Source organism: Hakea prostrata, unplaced genomic scaffold, assembly GCF_041222555.1.
Source record: "Hakea prostrata isolate BN-2017 unplaced genomic scaffold, UWA_Hpros_2 contig_180, whole genome shotgun sequence".
NCBI lineage: Eukaryota > Viridiplantae > Streptophyta > Magnoliopsida > Proteales > Proteaceae > Hakea > Hakea prostrata.
The window spans coordinates 27,092-39,196 of NW_028291299.1; the positions used below are offsets into that span (position 1 = coordinate 27,092).

The following is a 12,105-nucleotide window of genomic DNA, read 5'->3' on the forward strand; positions in this document are numbered from 1 at the left end:
ACTCCGCCTCCTCTGCCTTCTAAACCTCTGGAACGAGTTAGAACCCTAATCTAACCCATTCCCTTGCATTCTTTGGTGATCTCTCGCAAAGACTTGAAGAATTCTTCATCCTCCTACAGCAAAGGTATGATTTCACTCACTCTCTCTTCTACCTCTGATTTTCTTTCTTTAATTATGTTCTTCGTTGAGATCAGGAAGAAGATGATGCACTCTTGCAACCATCTATTCCATGATCATCATCATGATCTTAACCTCAGCCAGTAGAATCTTCGAAACCCTAACCCTAATCCTTTGAAACCCTAACCTGTGAGATCGTCTGGAGAGCTTTTGGTAACCTCCCTTGTGAAGGAAAATCTTCTTGGGTAATATTGTGTTAACCTAAACTTCATCATTGAATGACCCTTCTTGTTATTTTTGGCTAACAATTTATCTCCCTTCATCCAGAGCTCTCAATTATTTTTCGAGGGAACCAAAAAGGGTAAAACCCTAATTCTTGGGTAAGATCAAGAGCCTCTAGTTGATTATGGTAACCCAATCAATGTGTTTTCTTTACTATATCTGTAATCCTCATATCCTAATTCTTGAATCTTTGATTATAATATTTTTCTCTCATAATCTATGTTTAACCTAGTAGGTTAACCTTTGTGTTCCTAGGTTATAATTTGGGAACTTGATTTGATTTATGATTTGATATCCTCTATACCCTAGAATACTACCATGATAATTCCCCTCTGATTTGTACCCTTTTGAACCATCGAATTCGGTTCTGGATTCTCAAAATTCGGATTCTTGCAGGCCACTGTCTGCATTGGTTGACTCATTGGTCGACTGATCCAGCAGACCAATCAATCGACCAATGAGTACAGCAACCTCAATCTTGGTATGTTTCGATTGATTTATGATCTTTTCCTTTATGCATCTTTCCTAACATGTTGTGTGCACTTGTTTAGGACTGTCTTCTCAAGTTTAGTCAAGATCATACTTGATTCTTTAAGATCCCATCCAAGTTAGAAGGTAAGGACAGTTAATTCCTTAACTACATAGATTGCTTGTTCTCTGGTTTCTACTTTATGAAACTATGAGATTACCTATTGTTGACGTATTTAATTCTGATCTCCTACTGTGGGAACAGTAGCACTTGTTTATATTGTCTTTTTATTATTCATGATATATGAATTACTTATTATTGCCTAATCTGATTTTTGCTTTTACATTCTCTTGTATATGATGAACTGCTGGTTGTGTATGTCATGACTGTTCTGAGAATGTGTTTGCTTAAGTTTGGTTTGGGATTGGGGAGTATCCTTTTGATGCTTCTGTCCTTGGACATCGGAGGGAATAGTATGGGATGTTCTCCGAAGATGCCCATCGACGCTTTCCCGAATCAATGGTTGTCATACCTAGGGATGTCTAGCAATGTTTGGCTAGGATAAACCCCTGTTATATCAGACCCGATTCGGAAGGGTATTGAGACCGAACGACCCGTGGTAGCAATGGGGATTCACGGGCGCTCAAGACCGATAACCAACCCGTGAGAGGACGGGAATCACATTGTGGGGGCCATTTATTGGAGGGTTGCATATGGCTAGACTTGGGCTCATGGGCGCTCAAGACCAGTGAAATGATCCGTGAGGGGACATGAGAGCTTCCCGTTTACCATATGTGGATAACCAATAGGGTTGATGAGTCCGGTGAGTAATATCCGTGACTCTAGTGGAAAGGATACCGGAAAGGATCGCCCGGGGCGAGGAATGGAAGTATCTGGACCTGACTTGATGTAACTGACTAGATGACTTGCATTGGGCTAGGCTTTTCCCTGACATGCGCCAGTACTTATGCCAAATGGTTGTGAGAGAGTGTGTTGACTTAACCCCCTACCATGGTTTGTCCGAGAGGGATGCAGGACCCATTACCAACCGGCTGCCCAAGATACCTTAAATGGTTGAGGGAACCCAAGATATCTTTTATGGTTGAGGGTGTGAGCGGACTTTCCCTAAGAAGTACGGTTCTATGACTTAAAGTATGTATGCCATAGAGACCAGCATACATAGAGTTTAGATGCATTCATACTTTATCTGTTTCATACTGCATTGCATCATGTTATGTTTTGCCATATATTATCTACGATGTTATGGATTAACTACCTTACTGAGTTTCTTCGAAACTCATTCCTTTTTGTATATTCTTTGTTTAGATTATCCTGCAGGTACAGATTATTATGACGAGCAATACAGTGAAGCGCAAGCCAATGAAGCGTATTACACGCAAGGTGCTGGCGACGATCAAGATTACTCTGATGATCCCCCGGCGGATCAAGCTGCGTACTACTTTTGAAAACAGCATAGAGTTAGAACGGATTCATTGGATTGACGAAGTCCATACTTATGAAGACGTTATCTATAAACTAGAAGACGCTTGATCTTAGTTTATTTCTTAGTACATTTGTTTCAGTTGTAATTCCTTTTGACTTTCATACTACGCTCCGCTATTTTGGTGAAGTGAGTTTCCGCCTCACTTTAGTCCTTTTTGATATCATTGGATATCCAGTATCTTTTCCGCACTCTGATTATACTGATTATTCATTTTTGTTTTGAACCTTGTTTATAATATTAAACCTTGATTAATTCCTGTTTATAATTATGTTATTGTATATGTGGGAGGATGATTTCCTCGATACTTGATCTTCGGGGCTGTGGATCACACTCTCGGGTATGCCAGTTAGGGTACCGGCTGGGAGGATGTGACAAGGGCCTTCCTTCTTCTTTGGACTGGATGTGCATTAGTTCTCTTTATCTAGGTCTTGGTGGACTATTCCACCAGTTTTTATACTTAATCCGTCTGTATTGTCCAGGTCTCCTGGCTTTAACTCTTTTTTATAATTAAGTTTTCAGTTTGTTGACCAAAAAAAAAATCTCCTTAAAACATTCTCCACTCAAAGTGAGTTTGACAAGGGGGGTAACTTACTATGCCACACCCCATCAGCCCATCCAACCTCTTGAATAGTGTACAACTACAACTAAATTAAACCAAAAGTTTTGAAAAGTGTACAAAAACAATATTGAGAATCAAGGGAAATATGTTGAATGAGGATACCAGAATCATAAGAGAACTCCAAAACATGTATAAGCGTCGTCGAAATTCATCCTCTCCCTTTTCATAAGAGTATGAATTTTTTGGGTTTTCAATAGAATGAGAGTGTCAACTTTTGAGTTCAAAGAACCAATATCAAATTGATAATCTTTTGACAATCCATAATGCGTCACATGATTTTTTTTTTTGGGGGGGGGGGCGGGAACTAAGGTTCTCTCGGGCTTGTTGACGTGCACCTTGACTACATCTGCAAGGAGGTAATTTTTTACATATAATTTAATATAAGACGAAGCTTCACCCTTGACTCATAGTTATGTAGCGCTTATCTTACCTCATAATTGATCACATGATTTCACTACTTACAGCCATTTGACAAACTATTAAGTACTTTTTTGAGTTTGCCAAACGATTCCGTGTTCGTGCTGGTACTGTTGACATTAGTCCTGTATCAATGCGGACTTTGTGTGGGTATACGCACTCTTTCGGTCTGATGGCAATGTTTGAGTTGTATCAGGTTTCCCGGTTCTCATCATTGCTACGCAAATGTTTGGATCAGAAGGGGGGCTGGATTTCGGGTCCTTGCTAGGCTCTGGGCTATATAGTCATCGTCAGGTCTCTCGCTTGAGGGCCTACATCGGACAGATGAGAGTCCAAGGATTTACGGACTTTTTTTTGGTAATTAGTACTTTATTCAGAAACCTGAAGAGTGGCCGAGCAAAGCTCTAATAACCACTGGTTGGAAATAGGCCATTCAACCTGATTTGTAAGGTTAAATGCCTTCCTTGACAAGAGATCCGCAATTACATTGGATTTCCTAGTAATGTGTCTTGCACTGAACTGCGAAAATTTGGAAGCTATATTGTGAAATCTCCCGGATTTCTACCCCTTTAACCCGTGGCTTCAAAATCGAGAAAACCGGGCCTCGAGTTGACGGCAAATGTGGGCCATTCAAGTGGAGCCTGAAGGGTTGGAAATGGAACCAATGTTGGTGGATGACCCTTGTGATGACTCATCAGCTCTCCTAAAGTTTAAGTGAAGAAAAAGATTAACCTCGATGGTGTAAAAATGGTGATTTTGGAATGTTTGTAGATCGGCGATGGAGAATCCGATTGATGCAAATAAAGTATCAAATCGAAGATCGTCGAAAAACCTTTCCAACAAGCCAAAAATCACCAAAATAGGAGTCTATTTGAGGGGTCAACTTGGGACCGGTTGAACGTCCGGTCAACCGCCCCAACCCCCTCAGCCATGTTCCAGCTTCGGGGCAGAATCGGGTTTTTCATGTTTAAAACCCTATTTTGAGTTTCTAACCTCTCATACTCGCATTTTAGAAGGCTAGTACGAAGCTGAAGCTAGAGGAGGAAGAGAAACCAAGGGAAAGTAAGGTTTCTAACCATTTGGACGCGTGCTAACACCCGGATCATTGCGGAAACGTTAGGAAAGGTAAGAATCATCAAACCCTCTTCTTTAAGCTTAGTTTTTGGAGTAGTTCTTCGCAATAAATGATAGATTTGAGTAGTTGTTGCTTGATAGGTGTTTTAAATGCTTGCAAATAGTTTCGTTTATGTTTCCCTTTGGTTTGTAAGTGATTTGTGCGAGTCGTTGCAAACGATTTTGCATTTTGGCTCTCAGACCCAGCCTAGAGCACTCGCGAGAGCCCAAAATTGGGGCTTTTTGATTGAGATATGGAATTAGATCAAATTGAAGGTATACTTAGGACCCTATTGCTGCCAATTAGACATTCCCAAAGTTTTGTTTCGATTCGACTTCGAATCGATGGCGAAATTTGATTTTTGCCGAAACTAGGTTGAGAAAGGTGGGTTCGAAACTAGTTGGCAGATTAGGCTTTTGTTGGGTTATTTTGGGAACTTTATTAAAACCCAATTGACTTCTAATTTATGTCTAATGATCCTCTTACATGATTAGGTTTATTTTGATTATAATCACCAACTTGTAAGTGTGACTTTGTGGAACCTTGGAGAGCTTATGCTAACTAAAAAGGTGAGGAATATACTCAACCTTATCTTGCATGCTTAATTATGTAATTAAATTTCATTATTGATAATATTGCCTTGTTTTAATATTTATTATCTTGTGATTATGTGTGGGACTTTGCACGAATGAAAGGTAAGCAAGTATATTTGCTTCTATTTTCAATATTCTTTGAAAACAATATGAGAATGTATGGGATGGATGAGATTGAATGGATTGAGTGTTTATTTTACTTTCAAATTCTAAATCATTGATATGAAGATATATGGATGATGTTGAATTAAATTACTCTTTTTATTTTATGTTTCAAACTAGGGTTGTGGGTTCGCCCATTACCCTAGTGAACTTACATGAGTATGCATCTAGACTTAAGTACATGAATGCTAAGTGTCTAGAAGTGTTTGGCTAGGTAACCTCACGAGTACTACTACCCTTCCGGCAGGGGTATTGAAGCCGGTTAACCCGTGATGTTAGTGGCTGGGTCTTGAGCGTCAAGCAGGCCCACTATCATCATAGAGAGGTAGGGTTGCATATAATAGATAAGGGCTCCTGGGCGCTTAAGACCGGTGAAATGATCCGTGAGAGGACATGGAGAGCATCTTGTCCATTATATGTGGACGACCACTGGGTTAAGGAATGGGATCCAACAGATGCCTCCCATTAAGGATTCCATTCATAGGTGGAAAGGTATTGAACCAAAAGGGCACTAGGCATGAGGGGAGATATCCGGACCATATGTAGTACGAGACTGTATGACTTTGCACTGGGCTAAGATTATCCTTGACACGTGCCAATCTCATACCAAACAGTGATGTGAGAGAGTGGTGACCTATACCCCAACCATGGCTTGACAGGACTTTACCCAACAACCGCGGAGAACCCAATAGACGTCTCTTGTTGAGGGAGAGTGACTGAGACCGCCCAAAGGAGATTGGTGTACAAACTTAATGTGTGTCTACCATAGAGACTTTATGATACAGTTAGGAGCATAATATCATAATCATTCATTACATCATATCACTATCATTAATTACATTATTGATACTCAAACTATATGTGTGGTGTGGGATCTTGTGTACGAATGCACGATATGATGTGGAATCTTGTGGACGAATGTATGATAAGATGTTGAGTTGACCTCACTGAGTTCCGTTGAACTCATTCCTTTTTGTATGTTTGTTTCTATTAGAATATTCTGCAGGTTATGAGAACTCCTTCCAAGTGGAGGATTCGTCGTCGGCAGGCATTCTTGAAGGAGTGACTGAAGAAGATGTAGACTTGCATGGAGCTTCATGCCTATGCAAAGACTATTCTTATGAGGTTGGATTCCATTAGGGAATCAGTTTAGTTTAATTTCAGCTGCAACAAACTATGTTTCATTCAAACTCTGATGTCCATTTTGATTAACTTTAGATTTATGGATGACTGTAACCTTTTGATCAATCAAGTTTGATAACTTTATACTTGAACTTGATTTATTCTTGTCCTTTTAATTATGCTATATCTTGTGTTGTATGGAATTGTCATTGAACCTAGGTCCTGCTGTGTATCACCCCCACGGGTATTCGGGTATGGCCGGATCTGGCTGGGTGGGGGTGTGACATATTATACTGTATATCTTGGACAACAGGGAGAATATATGGAGGGGGAGTAGACCCATTCACAACAAACTTGATTAGCTCCTTGCAGTCCGAATGAACTTCCACATATGCATGACCCTCTCCCAATGCTTCCAATAATCCAGCTTGCATAACTAAAGCTTCACCTTCTAAGGGAGACCCAAATTTCTGAGGAGAGGAGACTGCTAGACATGGCTGCCCATCATTTCTTCTAATTAGGGTTCCTGGACCACCTGCTCCTTCTTTCGGTCTCCAAGAAGCATCCGTATTGAGCACTATAGAGAATGGATGCATAGGAAACCTTTGAACTTCAATTGCAGCTGTAGCATTACCATCTTCTCTACTGAAAATGGTTTTGTTCTTATGTGTCCAGAATTCTCCATGGGCATTTAAAGCTTGTTGAATAACTTGCTCTGCTGACCATGATTGACTTCCAGCCACCCTTGCATTTCTTGCCTTCCATACATGCCACACCATGAAAGCACTAAGACTTTTTAGTTGCATAGCCTCCTACTTACCCAGTACTTCAAATCTCTTCCATGCTTTGATCCATTGCTCCATGGATGATCCTCCTTCCTCCTCAATGCGCCATGTTAGAGGGCGACCATACCATACTTGTCGAGCTAAGTGACAGTGGAATAAAACATGTTCAATTGATTCTTCTCCCTCTCCATATGCCCCACATAAAGTATCTAGCTGCATACCTCTTTCTTGGAGACCTTGGGCTGTTGCTAGTCCATCATTTGCTGCTCTCCAAATAAAGTTTTTCACCTTTGGGAGAGTATCACAGGTCCATATTTCTTTCCAAATAGATTCATCAAGGTTTTCCCATTTTTGAGACTAGGCGAAGAAGGTGCTGCTGCTCCTTCTAACTCTAACTCTTGTTCTTGTAATCTATAAGCCGCCTTAACAAAGAATTTCCCATCCTTGCTGCCTCCCCAGATTAAGGAATCTGTTGTGGGGAAAAGGGATAGTTTCATCTTCAAAATCGATGCTGCCTCGGCGGGAGAGAACCATTGTTGAATTAGTCCTTCTTTCCATTCTCTTGATTCTTCATCAATGATATTCACGACCCAATATAGAGGACACTGCCGTTTCTCTTTTGAGGAAACCTTGAAGTTGTGAATCCCAAAAGTCCATGGATCTTCCCATACTTTGATAGTCTTGCCATCTCCTATCTTCCATATCAGCCCTTTTTTCAGCACCTCTCTACCTTCCAATATACTTCTCCAAGCCGAAGATGGATTAGCCCCCTTCTTTGCTTCAAGGAATGTACTCTTTGGATAGTAGATTTGTTTTAAAAATCTTGCCCAATCAGCCTCTAGATTCGAGTATAATTTCCAAGCCACTTTACATAACATAGCTTTGTTATGTAATAGTGGTTCCTTAATGCCTAGTCCACCTTTACTCTTGTGCTTCACCAACCACTTCCAGGATAGCCAATGAATGGGTGATTTCCCGTCCTTTCCTCCCCAAAAAAACTTAGCAGCCTTTGATCTTATTTGTTGATGGATCGTTTTTGGTATCTTGAAGTGAGCAGCAATGTAGTTTGAATTCTGTAAAGCCACTAATTTCAGCATCACCTCTCTACCGGCATGGTTCAACAGCCTACTTGCCCACCCCTCACATTTAGTTGCTAGTTTTTCACTAATTGAGTGGAAGATATCGACCTTAGACACCCCAAAACCCGTTGGCAGTCCCAAATATTGAGTTGGGCCATCACTACATTTGACTTTCATAATCTTTGAAAACCACCTTCTGATTCTTGGAATTGTATTAGGGCTAAAACTGATTGTTGACTTTTTTTCATTTATTGCTTGGCCAGATACTTTGCAATATTCTGCCATACTATCCTTGAGCCCATATATACTTCGAAGGTGAACTGCAGAGAAAAGTAGGATGTCATCTGCAAACATGAGACTAGTAAGAGGTTGAGTTCTTCCTTTGATGTTGATTCCTTGAATTGTTCCTTCCCTCTCCCTTTTTGCAATTAAGTGAGATAAGCCTTGCGCACAGATCACAAATAAAGCCGATGATAGCGGATCTCCCTGCCTAATACCTCTTTCTGGTACTATGGAAAATCTTTGTGCTCCATTAATTATAAATGAATATCTGACTGAAGATAGTACATTCATAATAAATCCACTAACCTCACATTGAAACTCAGTTTTGACATTATAGCAGCAATGTACTTCCATTCAAGCCGATCATAAGCCCGCTTCATGTCCACCTTCATAGCTAGAATAGCTTTCTTACCTTTCTTCTTTTTCTTCGGGTAATGGAAAGCCTCATGTGCCTCAAAGATGTTGTCTGAAATTTCTCTGCCCTTCAAAAAGGTTGATTGCTCCTGAGTATGAGTGATGGAAGCAGCTGGTGCAATCTTGTGGCCAATACCTTGGTAGCTACCTTGATTGCCACTAGACATAAACTGATCGGTCGAAAGTCTTCAACATGTTCGGGGCTTTCCTTCTTTGGTATGAGACACACTAATGTATCATTAGAGCCTTTTGGGAAAAAACTTGTTTCAAAAAAATTTACAACAAAGGGATGCAAATCCTCATGAGTCAAGTCCCAAAAGCGTTGATAAAATAATGGTGAAAAGCCATCAATACCAGGGCTTTTTAATGGTCTCATCTCAAAAAGGGCAGCCTTTACTTCCTCCTTGGTGGGTATTGTTAGCAGTGCTTCACTTTCAACAGGGGTAATTTCAAATTTAAACCATGTAAAGCTTCCTCCAACTCTATATCATTGACCTCCATTGATGAAAATAGCTCTTCATAATATGTAGAAAATAGGTTGTAAATGGTACCTTCTTGTGAGCACCACATCCCTGCTAAGTTTTTCAGTTTTAGAATACAACTTCTTCTTCTACGGACCAACGTTGCGGCATGGAAGAAAGTTGTATTTTGATCCCCTTCATTAAGCCACTGCACATGTGATTTTTGTTTCCAGAAGATTTCCTCAGCTTCAAGCAAAGATCCCAGTTCTGTTGCAATAGCATTTTCGCTTTGTTGAGATTGTTCTTGAACAGGTAGTCCTTGTAACTCTGTTAATTCCTTCTAAAGCATAGAAATTTTGTATTGCAGGTTCCCAAAACATTCTTTGTTCCAGATAGTTAAATTTGTTTGAACATTGGATAACTTTTTAAAGAGAGGTAATGGTGCATTACAAACGATTACTTGCTTCCAGGCTTTTGTAATCACATCTACACAACCTGAGTTTTGTAACCACATTGCCTCAAATCGAAAGGGTCGATGTCCAGTAGTTGGCATACCTTCTGTATTCATGGTAATTGGAGCATGATCAGACATTAAGGCTGTATCTACGAATACCACCGATTCATGAAAGGAATGGATCCACCCAATTGTTGCCAACGCCCGATCCAAACGTTGTCTCACATTATTTCTTCCCAACCGTTTGTTGCTCCATGTAATGGCTGCACCCTGATTTCCCAAGTCAGTAAAACCACATACTTCCACCATGTTTTGAAAGCCTCTGACCTGTTTCCCTCCTTTCCGATTACCTCCACTTTTTTCTTGCCAAGATAATATGGAATTGAAATCCCCTATTGCCAACCATTTCCCTGTTCTACCTACTCCTAATTGTTCCAATGCATCCCAAACAGCTTGTCTTTGTGCTTTAACAGGATCTCCATAGACCAGAGTCACATAAGCATCATGGGTGTTTTCAAACCTGAATTTAGCATCAATGAACCTTAAGCACGTTTGCAACACTTCAATTTGTATGCTGTCCTTCCATAACATAGCCAAACCTCCCGCTAAACCTTTTGGATTTACTACAAAATAATTGTCCATCTTTAATTGGCATAGGATCTTCTCAACCTTCTTCTAAGAAATTTTAGTTTCCATTAAAAAGACCACATCCGAATGCCTCATTTTGACGAGATTCTTTAGGCTTCGGATTGTAAAGGGGCTCGCAAGACCTCTACAATTCCAGCTTGTGATGATCATGACTACCCGTGGGGCTGGATTTCCCCAGCCTCCACGGGGTTCTGCATTAAAAAATGCACCTGTGAATCTACCTCCTTGCTCACTTCATCTGAGTTCCTGGCAGCTTCCGAGCTTCTGCGCTTTTTTGAATTTTTTTTCCTTCCCTGTTCAACCGTTTCATGGTGGGACTCACTGGTTTCAGTTGATTGGGTATATAAGGTAATTTGAGAGGATGGGTTCAGGTGGACTGGGCTGGGTAAGGTGGTTTGTGATGGTGGTGGGATTATTGTTTAAGAGGCTAACTGGGAATGGGCTTGGGATATAATAGGAGAATGGGCCTAGTTAGTTGAGGTTAAGTGGTATAATGGTATTGGGCTTGGGCTTTGAGGATCCATGGGATTAACCACAGTTGGGTTGTTGGTTAAGGGGGGTTGAACCACAGTTGAAGGTTGGTTTAAGAGATTAGGGTTTAATAGAGAAGAGTTCTTAAGGCTCGGTAGGAGAGAGAAAAGGAGGCGTTGAATATCTGCAAACGGAGAAGGCAATGGGGAGGTGGTGGCCTGAAGATGTGGGTAATGTTGCAGAAGAGTCGTCAGATGGGAAGGGGAGTTGAAGGGTGTCGTATTCAGGCTGTGAGTGAGCAGCTCGGCCTGCAATGGCTGATCTGATAGAGGATTTCCCTGAAAAAGGTGATTTCCTAACAAAAGGTTCGTTGAGGTGGGTTGGGTCGCAGGTACAATTGAGGCGGTCTGAAGCTGGTGATGCAGGTGTTGGAAGACATGGGAGGTCGGAATCATGGAGTTCTTCAAAAGTCGTTCAGTTGCCGGTACTTCTCCTTCCTGAGCTCCGGCGGTTGCAGGTTCTTGCAGGTTTCAACGCTTCTTGAAGTGATCGGATTCACTATAATGCAGATTGGGGGCATTATAAAGCAATCGAGCATCCGAGATTCCTCCTCTGATCTGCTGTCCCAGTCGGATTCGTCTTCCTTGGCGAACAGCTTCAGCGAACAGATTGGGGCAGTGCTGTTCTTCGTGCCCTAGAATCCCACACATATAACAGAAGAGTTGTAATTTTTCGAATTTTATGATGGCTTCAGACTGTGCACCGGAACGTTGCCGCAAGTTTACTCTATGTTTCAGTGGTTTACGGCAATCCAGGGTAATCCTGCAACAAAAATAGTTAACTCTTTCTCCCATTTGCATACCTCTCACAATCATTCCTCTTCCAGGTTTGCCCAACAAGGTTGTGAGTTGAAAGCCAAATTCCATATTCAGAAGCTCCATCGGAATACCGAGAAACTGGCGCCAGAAATCCGCATGGGTAAACGCCCAGTTTCCTTCCTCTTTCTAGGGCTCCAACATCAGCATGTTACCAGACACCGACCAAGGTGACTCTTCGATCACATTAAACATGTCTTGTTGGTGGCTAAACTGAAACATGTAGTGATCGATCTC

The 12,105-nt window shown here is 41.1% G+C and overlaps 1 protein-coding gene across 1 annotated transcript; it reads right to left on the reverse strand.

Annotated features, from left to right (window-relative positions):
* Positions 1-7,468: 7,468 nt before the first annotated feature.
* LOC148998702 (uncharacterized) lies at positions 7,469-10,516 on the reverse strand. Its single transcript, XM_089141774.1, has 4 exons — positions 9,881-10,516; positions 9,578-9,760; positions 8,852-9,048; positions 7,469-8,783 (listed from the first exon to the last, which is right to left on the reverse strand). Exons 1-4 carry the CDS (start codon positions 10,514-10,516, stop codon positions 7,469-7,471), a joined length of 2,331 nt encoding a protein of 776 aa, XP_088997900.1.
* Positions 10,517-12,105: the final 1,589 nt, after the last annotated feature.